A 13,580-nucleotide genomic window follows, 5' to 3' on the forward strand; every position below is an offset into this window, starting at 1 on the left:
ACAAAGATATTTAAGAGTGTGTATGCAGATTTTGACCTCCAGTCCTGCAATATCATGAAAAATGGCACCAAAAGCCCCCTTCACATAAGTATCTGCAGTGTCTTTTTGGTTCATATTTATTTCATTTATGGGAGTTAACAAGCCTCTCACAGGGCCATGGTCATGTTTACCATTCCTCTAATGTGCTTCAGTAATAATGACAGGTTTGTAGATGAAATCAAATATTCCCCCTCACCCCTCCTCAACTACCTTTAGAGAGGTGTGAGATAGGATGACCATTGGACTGTATGGCAGCTGATTTCTCAAATGTTTGCATTTAATGGGATTAACACAAACTTACTGAACATATTTCATAATGAGGTTGCTGTTTAGAAATTTAGAATAGGAAATTGCTTTTTAATTTGTCTTTTCATAATTGATTTGCTGGTTCTGTTTCTTTTAAGTGCTCAACTATGGCAAACTATAATATGAAATACAATTCGTTTTTGGTGAATCAGTTTCTTGATTTTGACTTGATAAAGGGAGATTTAATTGATACTACATGTTCCTTGTTTTTATGTTTATGATCCAACAGGAAATAGCTGGTGTTCTGGAGGAGCCATTAGATGGTCAAGGTTCCACTCCTCTGCCTGTTTTATGTGTTGAAGATGGTATGGTAATCTTACGGTTTTCAGAAATATTTGGTATTCATGAACCCTTGAAGAAAGCAGATAAAAGAGAGCATGGCTATTTCACTCATAGAGGTATGTTGCCTAGTATAAATTTTTTCATCTTTCATTTGTGTGGTTAAATCTAATAGCCGGTGCATGGCACATCATGTTTGGGGTTCCCTAAATCCCTCTTCGTTTTCACTTGTTGTAATTTTTGGTTCTCCACTTCATTTGTCCAGAGAAATACAAATCTATGGATGCATCTGATCTTGTAGAAGAGGATGAAGAGGTATTTCTAAAGGGCACTGGTCAAGGGTTTTCATTCATTGGATGGGAAAATGCCATCCAACAAGATAGCCCTGAATTTACTGATGAACCTCTTGTGCAAGGAGGCTTGGCAATGTCTGCACACAATGAAGAACACATTAAGGATTCTTATTCTAGTCCAGAACCAATGAAAGAGGACATAGTAGTAAATATTTCTACTGGATGGCAGTCACCTTCATGTCCAAGATTTTTTGCCCTTGACCAGCTGGACTGGGAAGAACAAATTCTTTGGGACAATTCTCCTGCAATAAGTGGCGACTCTTTGGAGAGTCCTGAAATCTCTGTCTCTGATTTGGAAGCTTCAGTTGCAAGAGAGACCATTCCACAGACGGGGCAAAATATACTGTCTGAGCATTCTACAAAACCCTATGAGAAGGACCATGACAGCAGCCTTTGTAGTTCCTCTGTTTTTTTGGAACCGTTTGGCTCAAGAAATTCTTCAGGATCTATGGACCTTTCCTTCATGGACAGATTCCATCCCCAACTCTTAAGGTTGGAATCTCCGTTGGGAGTAGATTCTTCAAATGATGGTGATCATAAAAGAGAATATGTTACCATAGATACAGATAAAAGTGATGTTGTGAGGTGTTTTAACCAACTTACGTTGCAAAATAGAGATATGATGGAAGGGTCATGGTTAGACAATATTATATGGGAACCACATAGTGTGATTGCAAAGCCTAAGTTAATTCTTGATCTTCAAGATAAGCAGATGCTTTTTGAAATTTTTGATAACAAGGAAAGTAAACATCTTCAGCTCCATGCAGGGGCTATGATCATTACTCGACCTGTAAAGCCAAGCAGTCTTGGTTCTTCCGAGGTGTCAGGTCATAAATATCAACCTGGTTGGCAATTCAATATTGCTAATGACAAGTTCTATGTGAACCGTAAAGTTTCTCAACAGTTACAATCAAATTCTAATAAACGCATGGCTCATGGTGTCAGAGTTCATCATTCAGCACCTGCACTTAAGCTTCAAACAATGAAGTTGAAGTTGAGCAAGTAAGTGTTCCTATTAATATCTTTTTATTGTTCATTTCGATTCCATGCTTGTGCCGTTGGTAGTTCTTGATACATGTTTATTTTTGCTGATTTTTTCATATTTATGTACTGTTCTTTACTATGAGTTGCATTCACTTTGAAGAATTATACCAAATGTTGCCTTTTTTTTTTCTTGGGCTTAAATTTGTCTGGCAATAATATTTGGTTTACTGGATGCAATAAAATGAATTTGAGTTGCTTTTATTAAAGTAGTTTCATCTACATACTGAAAAGTAAATAGAAGGAAGAAGCTGAAGTTTCTAATACCAGTAACTTACACATACACTATGCTTGGTAACTACGTGGGGAAGAGAGGGAGAGGGAATGGAGGGAGAGGAGAAGAGAGAGAAAGGTAATATACGGTTCCCCTTGTTTGGTTTGCTTGAGAAGGGATGGGTAGTTTACTGACTTTGTTTGGTTAAGGATTGAAAAGGGAAGGAAATGGTAACTCGTTTTTTATATGTTTAAGGGAAGTATTAAAATATCAAGAATTTTGTCTCTACAGCTCCAAATCTTCTCAACTTGGCAAGTTTTGGAATTTTTCTTTTTAAAGTGGTTTGGAGGGGTATATTCACCTGTCCAAAGCCTTCCTTTGCATTAAAAGGTTATCCAAACAAGGAGATGGAGCAGTCTCCTTCCTTTCCCCTTAATCAAACAAAGTTCCAATGGATTATGTAGATGCAAACCTGTTTAGAATTTGAATTAGGTTTAGCAACGAGGAAGATCTGGGTAGTATCCCTGTCTAGCACGAATGCTATTGAGTAGGTTGTTGCTGTTATTTAGCAGAATAAACCTTATTGATCTTGCAGATATTTTAACATTTTCTCTCTTAATGTAATTACTTTTATAGTTCTTTAGAATGGTTCTGTTCTATGTTGGTGTATTCCTGGTTAATCATTCTGTTGTATGTCGGGTTTTCCTGGCTCTTGGACAATGCCTTACTTGCTTTACTACAATGGTAGCATGCTATTAATTATCTGTCAGACTTCAGCCATTGAGTTTAATCTACTACTTTGCAGTAAAGATATAGCAAATTTTCACCGTCCAAGAGCGATATGGTATCCACATGATATTGAGGTGGCTGTCAGGCAACAAGGGAGGCTGCCAACACAAGGACCCATGAAAATTATATTGAAGAGCTTGGGAGGCAAAGGAAGCAAACTACATGTTGATGCTGAGGAAACTGTCTCTTCTGTTAAAGCAAAGGCTTCTAAGAAGCTAGGTACACATCTCCTTTTAACATGTTCATCCACTGTACTTTAGCTATTAATCAGAAAATGCTTGTTTCTTGAGTGCTTGCTTTGTGATGTTTTATAATGTCTAGATCTCTTAAGGATCTTAACAGTTTATTTTGGGATTGTTTTCATGTAGATTTCAAGCCATTAGAAACAGTAAAAATGTTTTATCTTGGGAAGGACCTTGAAGATGATAAGTCTCTTGCTACCCAAAATGTTCAACCAAATTCTCTGCTTCATCTTATTCGCACAAGAATACATCTATTGCCAAGGGCACAAAAACTTCAAAGAGAAAATAAGTCTTTACGGCCTCCCGGGGCATTTAAGAAGAAATCTGATCTTTCTGTGAGAGATGGTCACATTTTTCTAATGGAGTAAGTGTCTTCAATGTAATTTTGTTTCTCTCCATTCTTTTTTTCCTTGCATTTTGTTTTTAATTAATACATGTTAAAATCTTTTGAGTTAAGACATTTTCTAGTTGGCTACTGCATTCTCTGTTGAATCATTAATCTTATCCTCCAAGTTGCATTCTCTGTCGAATCATTAATCTTATCCTCCTAGTTGGCTTTCTTTCAATGTCATTCTGTCTCTGTTTTGTTTTTCCTCTCATTTTGATTTTTAATATAATAAATTTATAATATTTTATGAGTTAAGACATTTTTTTGAGCTGCAGCATTTACTGTCTATTCATCGATCTTATCCTCCTCATTGGCTTTCTTTCGATGTCATCCATAGAATTGACATTATCTGGTTGCACAAGTTATAAATCTGGGATTGACTACTATCTGATTACATGTGAATCATTAATCTGGAACTTTGCTGTTTATGATGTTTAGATTAGCTGCTGAATTTTTATGATGCTTTTTTTAGTAATTTTTTATAATTTATAATGTTAGATACTTCATTTACAATGCATTTAAAAAGCATATATTAAGAAGAACTTATAACTTTTTCTTAATATACTGCATTTACATTATAACTTTTGCTTTTGGAGATAATTATTATTGACAATGCATAAGCTGTACTGAAGAAGCATATATTAAGCAGTTATTAAATTTGCCAACTAATTGATGATACATTTAGATTGTTTGCTTTCTCTTTATGATAGAAGTATGCCATATGGTAAATATGGTGAAGAAAACGTTTTAAATCATATGTCCTGGCCTTCACGTGTAAGGTAGGAAAGAAAATGATTCACAACAAATTGATACTAATAGTTGCTCTGATTTAAAAATTGTTATATGGTGAGAAAGAAAGTGCGTCATGTTCTCCATCAGGCTAGTGATCCAAGAAATCATTTAGCTGTCAACCAGCAAAAAAAAATAAAAATGTTATAGCTGTGTACCACTAGGGTTGTGTAGTAATGAATGGGGAACCTCTTGTGAAAATGGTGGGCATTTCTAAAATATATGTGATATATTCTAAATTTCTGATATTTAATGTGATAAACTGTCTAATTCTTGATTTATGACAACATTGGACATATTCGTTTGTGAATTAAAACATATTTAATGAGCAACAAGTACAACGCCTGGATTTAATGCATTTAATTTGCATACTTTTTGACGAAGTCTATTGAGGGTATGGTTCTAAACAGAGCATAGTGGTAGCTTATGATCCATGTAGTTGATCCTAAGTAGTGAGAAAAAGGCTTATTCTTTCCTGGCACTAGGGAAGAGAGGTCATCATGGTTGAGCTGGTGTGCCAGGTTAGGGTGTGTGCAAATGTTCTCCTTGCTCTGCTTTGGTCTGGTCATTTTTACTGCAAATATTTTTTCTGATTAAGCATCTGAAGCTTGTGTTTGTCCATCTGATATACTATAAGCTGTTAATCTCTCTGGAAGGAAGTGCTACATGTAGCTTTCCACATTGAGGGACAGGAATAATTTTGATTAAAAACCCAAAAACACCATAAAATGTCTCTGAAGTCTGAAATAAACATGGCTCTTTGGTTTGAATTTCTGGATTTGATGGTTGTCATTCCAAAGTCATCTTCATCAAATTATAAATGAGGTATTTACTTATTTTCAAGCGTTTTCATTGAGTCATATTGCTCTTGTTAAGCATCCAAACTAAAATTAACTGGTAATAAATGGAGAAAGAGAGAATATTATAGATTTTATTTACTTCCTTTTGATGGAGAGATATTGAAACAGAACAATGTTCCTTGTTGAGTTAATTTCCATCTAATGGAAAGTAGTTCTAAATCTCTTACTTTCTGACATACTGAATAGATGATAATTTCTTTTATTCTGTAAGTCAAAAGAGAACCATAGAACTAGCCAGTGTGAGACAGCATTTTTCAGTAAATTTTGTGGGCATTAGCTGTTATTATCTTGTCTTCTGTTGCATTTGCATATAAATTAAGCTTTTTTAATCTTTCTTAATGCTTTCTTTTTTGAGTACATGAAAAATTTTCATTATCATGAATAAAGGGTTCTCATGTAAATGGGAATATTATAGATGTAAATTTCAAGAGAACTTCATCCTTTTTTCATGGTGCAGGTATTGTGAGGAGAGGCCTTTACTTTTGAGCAATCCAGGGATGGGTGCAAACCTGTGCACTTACTATCGAAAAGCATCTTCAGGTGATCAAACTGGTGGATTGTTACGCAATGGAAATCAAACGTTGGGAAATGTTCTGCTTCTAGAGCCAGCTGATAAATCACCTTTCCTTGGAGATATTAAAGCCGGCTGTAGCCAGTCATCTCTTGAAACAAACATGTACAAGGCTCCCATATTTTCTCACAAGGTGCCATCAACAGACTTCCTATTGGTTAGATCAGCGAAGGGAAAGCTTTCCATACGACGTATTGATAAGATTGCTGTTGTCGGACAACAGGTTTGTTACAGCTATAGGTCGTTCTGCATGTAGCCTTGCAAGATATAATATCAAACTTGTGCAATGAATTTCTATGTATCATAATAATTTGCAATCTGTTTGTTTGATGCAATTTTCTGCTGATAACATTCTGGTGAGTAATGTCGATGCTGCATGTTGCCTGTTTTGTCAATATACTTGATCATTGTGTTGGCCACCTGCCTAGACCTGTATTAGCATGGCCCTTGTTAAAATTTGTTAGCCATGATGGAAAGGGCTTTTGTAAAGAAACTTTAGTGTGCATGTGGAGTTCAATCTATACAATTTGTTGTACCCTAAACCCTTGCTAGAATAAGGGAGTTTAATCTATTCAATATATAAATGTGGTTTAAGGGATGTGAATCTTTTTTGAAGAAAAAAATACCCTTTTTTTGTTATGGTCACTTTTACGGTATTATATTTTTAACTTTTGAATAGTTCTTTTCTCTAAGTTGAACTTTGAGTTAAAATGAACTCCATGGATGAATATTTAACATTAACCTGCTGGATTTTGGCTGAAGAATTGCAAGAAAAATCTATTATATGTAAGTTGAGAGTGGGTAAAGGGCACAGAGATTAGATTGAGGGTTCTCTCTGTGGTGTGGACTTGTGGCACTTGTGTGTGTGAATGTATGCATGTCTTGATTTATGCACACATAAATTGTATGTTTTATGAAATTTAGGTTTTTGATGCTGTACAATTCGTTGGTTGAACTTTGGCATCATTTCATTTTTTAAATTAAGGGGAAAATTTGCCATGCTAAAAGGTCGAGCTTGGGAGGTATTAGGTACAACAGAAGATGGTACAACTTCTATTAAGTGATGTTAAGTACATAAGTTTGAAGTTTATTGCATCCCTAGATTTAGGTTGGGTTTCTCTGCCTATTTCTAATTGGTTTGGCGATGCTTAGCAAAGGCTAGGTTGTTTGTTGCTCTACTTGTTGCTTGTTGCTTGTTTGTTTCCTTTCTCTTGTAATTCACAAGATAAATCCATATCTCAGTCGTTAGTATGTGTGCATATATTCTTTGGACAGTGTATGGTTGTTCTGTGTGAGTACTTTTAAAGAATTAACATAATGAATGCTCGTTCTTTTTCCCTTTCCTATTGATCCATTTTTCCTTTGCAGGAGCCTCTCATGGAGGTAATTTCTCCTGGATTGAAGAATCTTCAGACATATCTCATGAATAGGATGTTGGTTTATGTGTATCGGGAGTTTTCTGCAGCTGCCAAGCGTGGTTTGACTCCATTCATTGGTACAGATGAGTTGTTTACTCATTTTCCTAACCTTTCAGATGCAATTGTCAGGAAAAAGCTGAAGGAATGTGCTTATTTGCGGGTAATTTTTGTGTCTTCTATTCTCTTAAATTCTGTTCAACTATTAACAAAAAGTTGCTTTAGTCCTGCTTGACGTTCGTATTGATCTTCAAATTTTTCAGATTTTTACTTTTCTGAATCATTCTTCTATTATCTTCTATTAGCTTATATGCTACACTTGCCTATTTTGCACCCCAGAGGGATAAAAGTGGACGGCAGATTTGGTCCATGAAGCCTGATTTCCATATTCCACCCGAAGGTGTTCTGAGAAAGTTGGTCTTTCCGGAGCATGTGAGTTTCACATATCATATGCATTTGTTTCCTTTTCTTAGCCTTATTTATATGAGCACTCTATGATAAGTTGGAAGAAGAATGAAGATGTAGGCAGATTGTTTTTTGCATTTACAATAATGAAAGGTCATTCAAAGATGTATTTGTGGTTACTGTTTAGTATCATTTTCATTGTTAATTTAACAATTTTGAGATTTTGGACCTGAGAAATTGCCTTAGTGGTTTGGTGCATGATTCCCTTGCTCAAAAGCAGGGTTCAAATCCCCCTTCTCAAATAATAAAAAAAAAAAAAAGAGATTTTGCAAGCAAAACTGACAGCCACAATTTTGCAGAAAAATAGTTAGGGATCCTCCTAAATAGTCTCCTGGCTTGCAACCTCAAGTTTTATGTTTGTTAGTCTTTAGTTATTAATTTTTTAGATATATTCATAGCAAGAAAAGCAGTGCTGGTGACATTATTTTGGTTTGTATTAATCATGCTAGAGTCGCTGAGTTAAATTATATGCTACATGGAATAGTGTTTACCTAGAATGTATACCTACATTCTCTTTTTTAATTTTTTAGGTGCTTTTGCTTACCATTAGTTGTTGAAGTTTTTGGAAGTTGCTTGATCAAGGTCATTATTATTAGGTGTTTTAGATTCAGAAGAGCATGGACTGTATTTTGCCATGTAAGCCAAGCTTGTCAGTATCGTTCTGGTTGATGTTTTGGTTTTTCTTTTGGAATGGTGCACTGGCATTGTTGTATTTCGAAGTACCATTTTCAATTTATCGGTATCATATATAAGATCATTAGGAATTTTACTACTAGAAAAATTGTATTAATATAAAGAGTTAAATTTTAACATTTTAACACTTTTTCAAACATCAGAACTGTTATTACATATAGAACTTGAGTAAAAAAATGATCTTTTCTATAGGTGTATGCATACTTTTTCATCATTTCTTTATTCATCAATATTTCTTTCCTATGGTTATTTAAGTTCTTGCAATTATTAGAAATGAATAAATGAATTTATTGATATTATATTTTTGTACATATTGTTGAAAGAATCTTAATTATTTTCTTTTCAGTTTGATTTTCATAACGGGCGTTGCGTATATCAAAATAAAGCTTAAAATAGTCTTTGCAACGCATCATTAATCTTAACAACCTTAAGTATAAAAAGTCACTTAAAAAGAATTCACATTCAATCCTTCTTTATGATGCTTTAGTCTTATTCAATACTTTTTATCTCTCCCTTTTTCCCTTTCTGTATGATCTTTGTAGATGCTTTCTTTATCTTGTAATTTCCCTTATTCTTCTTTGCTTCTTCCTTATTTCTCTTCTATTTTGAAGAAACTTATGCAAATAAATTTGAAAAGGAAGCCCATAAATGGTAGGGAATTGAAAAGGAATATCAGAACTATAAAACACAAGTGTAATCTCTTTTACCATTCTTTTCCTGCATTATTCAGTTGCTAATGGATTATGTCTAAGCTTCCTATGCTTGTGGAGAGTAGTGATCAATGTGTGTTTGTTGTTCAACTGCTGGCTGGATGGTCAGAATCTTGGAAGTGGTATGATTGGGACTTGTGGAGTCTCTATCTCCTGTTTGATGGTGCGATGGATAATACCAAAAGGCATCCCTTTTGGTGGTATTTGCATAGCTGTAGGTTTCACTTTTTATTTTGGGATACCTCTTACTCGGTATATTAAAATCTGCATGCATCGGTGTGTGGGTCTCAGAGTGTACATGCACACATGTTGCAAGAAGCATGATGAGAATTGGAGTTCCTGTGTAATGTCTACTGGAGTTATCAATCTGTCTTATTATGTGTTAAAACTTTAATCAGTGAGATGATAATAACTATGATGTTAATTCTTTACCTTATACGCTTTTCTGGAAGATGATTGTAAAGTAAAATATACATTCTGTCAGCACGAATTGTCATTTCTATGCATTTCCCTTTGTTGAAGACAATAGGCTTTTATTTCCTTTTAATTGGGAAAAAACAAGATGTTTTGTTATTGATTGTGGTCCTATCTTGAATTTTGAAATATGGATTGTGTAATGATAACAAAGGAGGCTTTGGAGTGGGAAGCCACTTGTGCTTTAATGTATTTCATCTGTCTTGATTGTTTCATTTCTCATTATTGTTCAGGTGTGTGCCTATGAAAGCATGCAAGCTGGTCTGTACCGGCTCAAACATTTAGGAATCACACGACTAACACATCCTACCACTATTTCATCTGCAATGAGTCAACTCCCTGATGAAGCTATTGCTCTGGCTGCTGCATCACACATTGAAAGAGAGCTTCAGATAACTCCATGGAGTCTCAGTAGCAATTTTGTTGCATGTACAAGCCAGGTAAAAATATTATTTCTTCTGCTAGTGATAAAAGCAAAGAAATTGCATTATGAAGCTGTCCTTTTGAATCATATTTTTAAAATTTTCGGACTTTTTGAGTAGTAGTTGCCACTCTTATATTTAATTTTTCTGTTTTTTATTTTATCATTTACTTTTGTATTCTTCCCTTCCTTTTTCCAGGACAGAGAATGTATTGAGCGCCTGGAAATAACTGGTGTCGGTGATCCTTCTGGTCGAGGCTTAGGATTTAGCTACGTTCGTACTGCTCCTAAGGCTCCAATGTCAAATGCTATGATGAAGAAGAAAACAGCTGCTGGTCGTGGAGGTTCTAGTGTAACTGGGACAGATGCTGACCTTCGTAGATTAAGCATGGAGGCAGCACGAGAGGTGAGTTTTTCTTGTAACAACTTTTCCTATTGAAGTCTGATAAGAAAATTTGTCAAAAATTTTTTTTCTTTGGCTGTCATAGTTTTTAGATAGTGGTGGATCTGCTATAATGTTGCATCTCTAAATGCTGTTTTATTTTCAAAAGGTTTCAATATAGTTGTCTCTAAGCTGCTTTATCCGCCAAATTAAGATGGCCTAACTTTACATTTCCAGAACACTTAAAGTTACGACTCAGTAAGGTTTATTTTAGCTTAAATAAAGTCTAGAATCAAGATCAGATAAAGATCACAATTTCTGATTTTGTTGTTATTATCTTTTGTTCTCTTGTTGTCTGTATTATGTATGCTGACCTCATTTTTTAGTATATAATATAATGTAGTCATTCCTTGAAAGAATGCTCAAGCTGAATGAAGAATTCTTTTAGTAGACTAGTGTATAAAAGCTGAAGTAGATACTCCACTCTGATATGTTCTCATGCTGCCAAGGTTTATTCAGTTGCTGACAGTGCATCTACTAGTTCACTCTCGTTTGTTTATGGTGCTTCTAGCAGTTTAGAGCCAAAGCTTTTCTTCACTTTTTAAGTGGGGCTAGAAATCTGGCTACTGTGGGTAGGGTTTGGCTCACTTTTTTTTTATACCCTCATGTTTAATGGCAGGTCAGTAATATTGGAATAAAAGCATTTAAGTATGAAACGTTTTAAAATGTTTGAGTACAGAAAAAAGGAAATTTCCAAATTATACTGCAAAAATATTTAAATTGAGGATGTGAAAGTCCAACATAAATTATCTAGTTTGCTGAGGCAATAGCTTTTGTTTTGTGAAATGCTTATTTTTTCCTTTCGCTTTTGTGAAGAGGAAGAAAAATGGGAGGGGGAGGGGGAGGGGGGGGGGGGAGGGTATGTTGGGTTTATAATGGAGTTTCTTGAGAAACCTTTTTGAGAATAAAGGAGTCCATATTGCTTCTTTCCAAGCTACTTGAGCGAGGACATGTATAATGGAGCAGTTACTTGTACAAGACACATAAAAGAACACATAGTGTCTAATAGCAATAGATCAAGGACCATCTCTTATCTTTTTACCCTTGTAATAAGTGAACTTCCTATGCATATTCAGTAGGTATATTCAATATTCTGTACCTTGTTTTACACTTTTTGTTGATGTAGTGCTAATGCATTAGTACAAAGTGTAATGCCAAACATGAGTAATGGGGTGGCTTTGGAATTTACGGGTATTGATTTGATTGATTTAAGATAACATTTGAAATGCAAATCTAATAGATCTAGTTGTAGGAATGGAGGAAACAATTTTGGGATGTAGTGCAATTATCCAAAAGGATGGGAAAATCTCTAGGGATGCCGCTAACCATGTTGGGTGAAATGATGAGGATCATGTGTTGTCAAAAAATTCCATTGGAACTTAAGGGGTGACTAGACCAGCAATAGTTTGTGGGATTGATTATTGGGCAACTAAGTATTAACATATGCAAAAAGTGACTGTGGCTAATAAGATGAGCATTTTATGTTTAATGTGTGGGTGTATAGAGAAAAGTAGGATGAGGAATAAGTATACAAGGGAAAAGGCGGGTGTATTGCGGACTAAATGAGGGAAACACATTTAAAGTGCTTTGGACATGTAAAGAGCTGACCTACAAGCGCCTCCATGAAAATATGTGATTTACCATCTGTGAGCATGTTTAGAGAAAACGCAGAATGAACAGTAGTGTAACTCTAATATGATACCCAATCTTCTCCTGCAATCTTTTGCCAAGTTTTTTTTTCTCGTTTGGTTAAGAGTCGTTTAAATGTTGTGTTTGAATCAAGCTGCCCCTAAATTTGACATACCTACTTTAAGTTGAACAGAACTGATAAAATTCACTGGCAAATTCAACCATAAAGATTGCAAAACATAAAGTTGAACAGGAAATTACGTGACATTTGAGCCACTGATTTGTATCTGTGCAAATTGAGGTGTGTAGATTTCCTGGTAAATTTGAGATCTAGGCAGAGAGAGAGAGAGAGAGGGCTCATGAAGAAGAGAGAAATGAAACAGCGGAACAAGCAGAGATGAGAAAGAGAGGAATAAGGAGGAAACAAAGAGATTTTTTAGCACAATGGAGCCATAAGGGTAGCTATGAGTGCGAAACTTATTACTTTGCATTAGAGGAAAGGGCTTGAAGTGATTTGAAATTGAAACAGACAAAAAGGAGATCTTGAAGATGGAAGGGGAACAAAAAACAATGGAAAGATCCACAATGGATGGTGGAGCTACAACAAAGAAAGAAAGGAATAGGGGGTGCAAGAATCGTAAAATACAATCTTTTAATCAAGGAAATATTGTTTGCAGGGAAATAATGCTTAAAACACGCTGTTTCTAGATACATTAGTTTTTATTAAGTGTAATTTTACTATTTAGTCTAATATATTTGTAATTAGCATTTAACTAATTATTTATTTACTAGGTACTTAAGTTGTGTGTTTTGTCACACCAGTTATTAGTTGTTGTGGTCTGTGTCATCACCTCTCATTGAAACTTGACAGATTTCATTTCAAAGTGGTTAAATTGTATGGTTTATTGACTTCGGATCTCTTGACTGGAAAAAACTAAATTAATAAGACTGCGGTGGCTAAAACATAAAATTCATGAAATAGGGTAGATTTTGGAGGTTTTTGGCCAATTTTAGTTAAAATTTAGTGATAATGTGGTCAAATCACAAAAGAACTTTCTAAAATTGATTGAATATGTGTAATAAGTTCCAGCTAGTCAACATTTCTGAATTTTTCATTGAAATTATTCTATTACATGGTTCCTAAAATAAGTACATTGAGAAAAATTAAATCATTAAGAATCAAACATTTCATTTGCATTGAATTTCAATGGTTTGTCATTTAGGTGCATTTAAAGAAAAATTATCTTCAATTTTCTAGAAATCATGTAGGAAGGAACTGATTTGCATGTTTTCTTTAGAGCCCAATAGAGCCTAACAGTTTAAGTCTTCTACTTCTGGTGTTATGAGGGTACTGTCATATAGTATAGTAACCAAATTCTGTTTGCAGTTCTTGCAGAAATGGTGTAAATGTTTTATCAATAATTTGGTTCTAAGTTTTTCTATCATTCAAAGCAGAATAA

The 13,580-nt window shown here is 34.8% G+C and overlaps 1 protein-coding gene across 1 annotated transcript in view; it reads left to right on the forward strand.

The window, feature by feature from the left end:
- LOC18602386 (transcription initiation factor TFIID subunit 1) overlaps positions 1–13,580 on the forward strand; it is a 28,317-nt gene that overhangs the window by 5,143 nt on the left and 9,594 nt on the right. Inside the window, exons 7-15 of the mRNA XM_018119381.1 lie at positions 575–743; positions 890–1,979; positions 3,038–3,240; positions 3,390–3,627; positions 5,758–6,094; positions 7,240–7,449; positions 7,626–7,718; positions 9,862–10,068; positions 10,249–10,455. Of these exons, the coding sequence (XP_017974870.1) occupies positions 575–743; positions 890–1,979; positions 3,038–3,240; positions 3,390–3,627; positions 5,758–6,094; positions 7,240–7,449; positions 7,626–7,718; positions 9,862–10,068; positions 10,249–10,455 (2,754 nt within the window). The remainder of the gene's footprint in view (positions 1–574; positions 744–889; positions 1,980–3,037; positions 3,241–3,389; positions 3,628–5,757; positions 6,095–7,239; positions 7,450–7,625; positions 7,719–9,861; positions 10,069–10,248; positions 10,456–13,580) is intronic.

Source organism: Theobroma cacao, chromosome 4 (assembly GCF_000208745.1).
Source record: "Theobroma cacao cultivar B97-61/B2 chromosome 4, Criollo_cocoa_genome_V2, whole genome shotgun sequence".
NCBI lineage: Eukaryota > Viridiplantae > Streptophyta > Magnoliopsida > Malvales > Malvaceae > Theobroma > Theobroma cacao.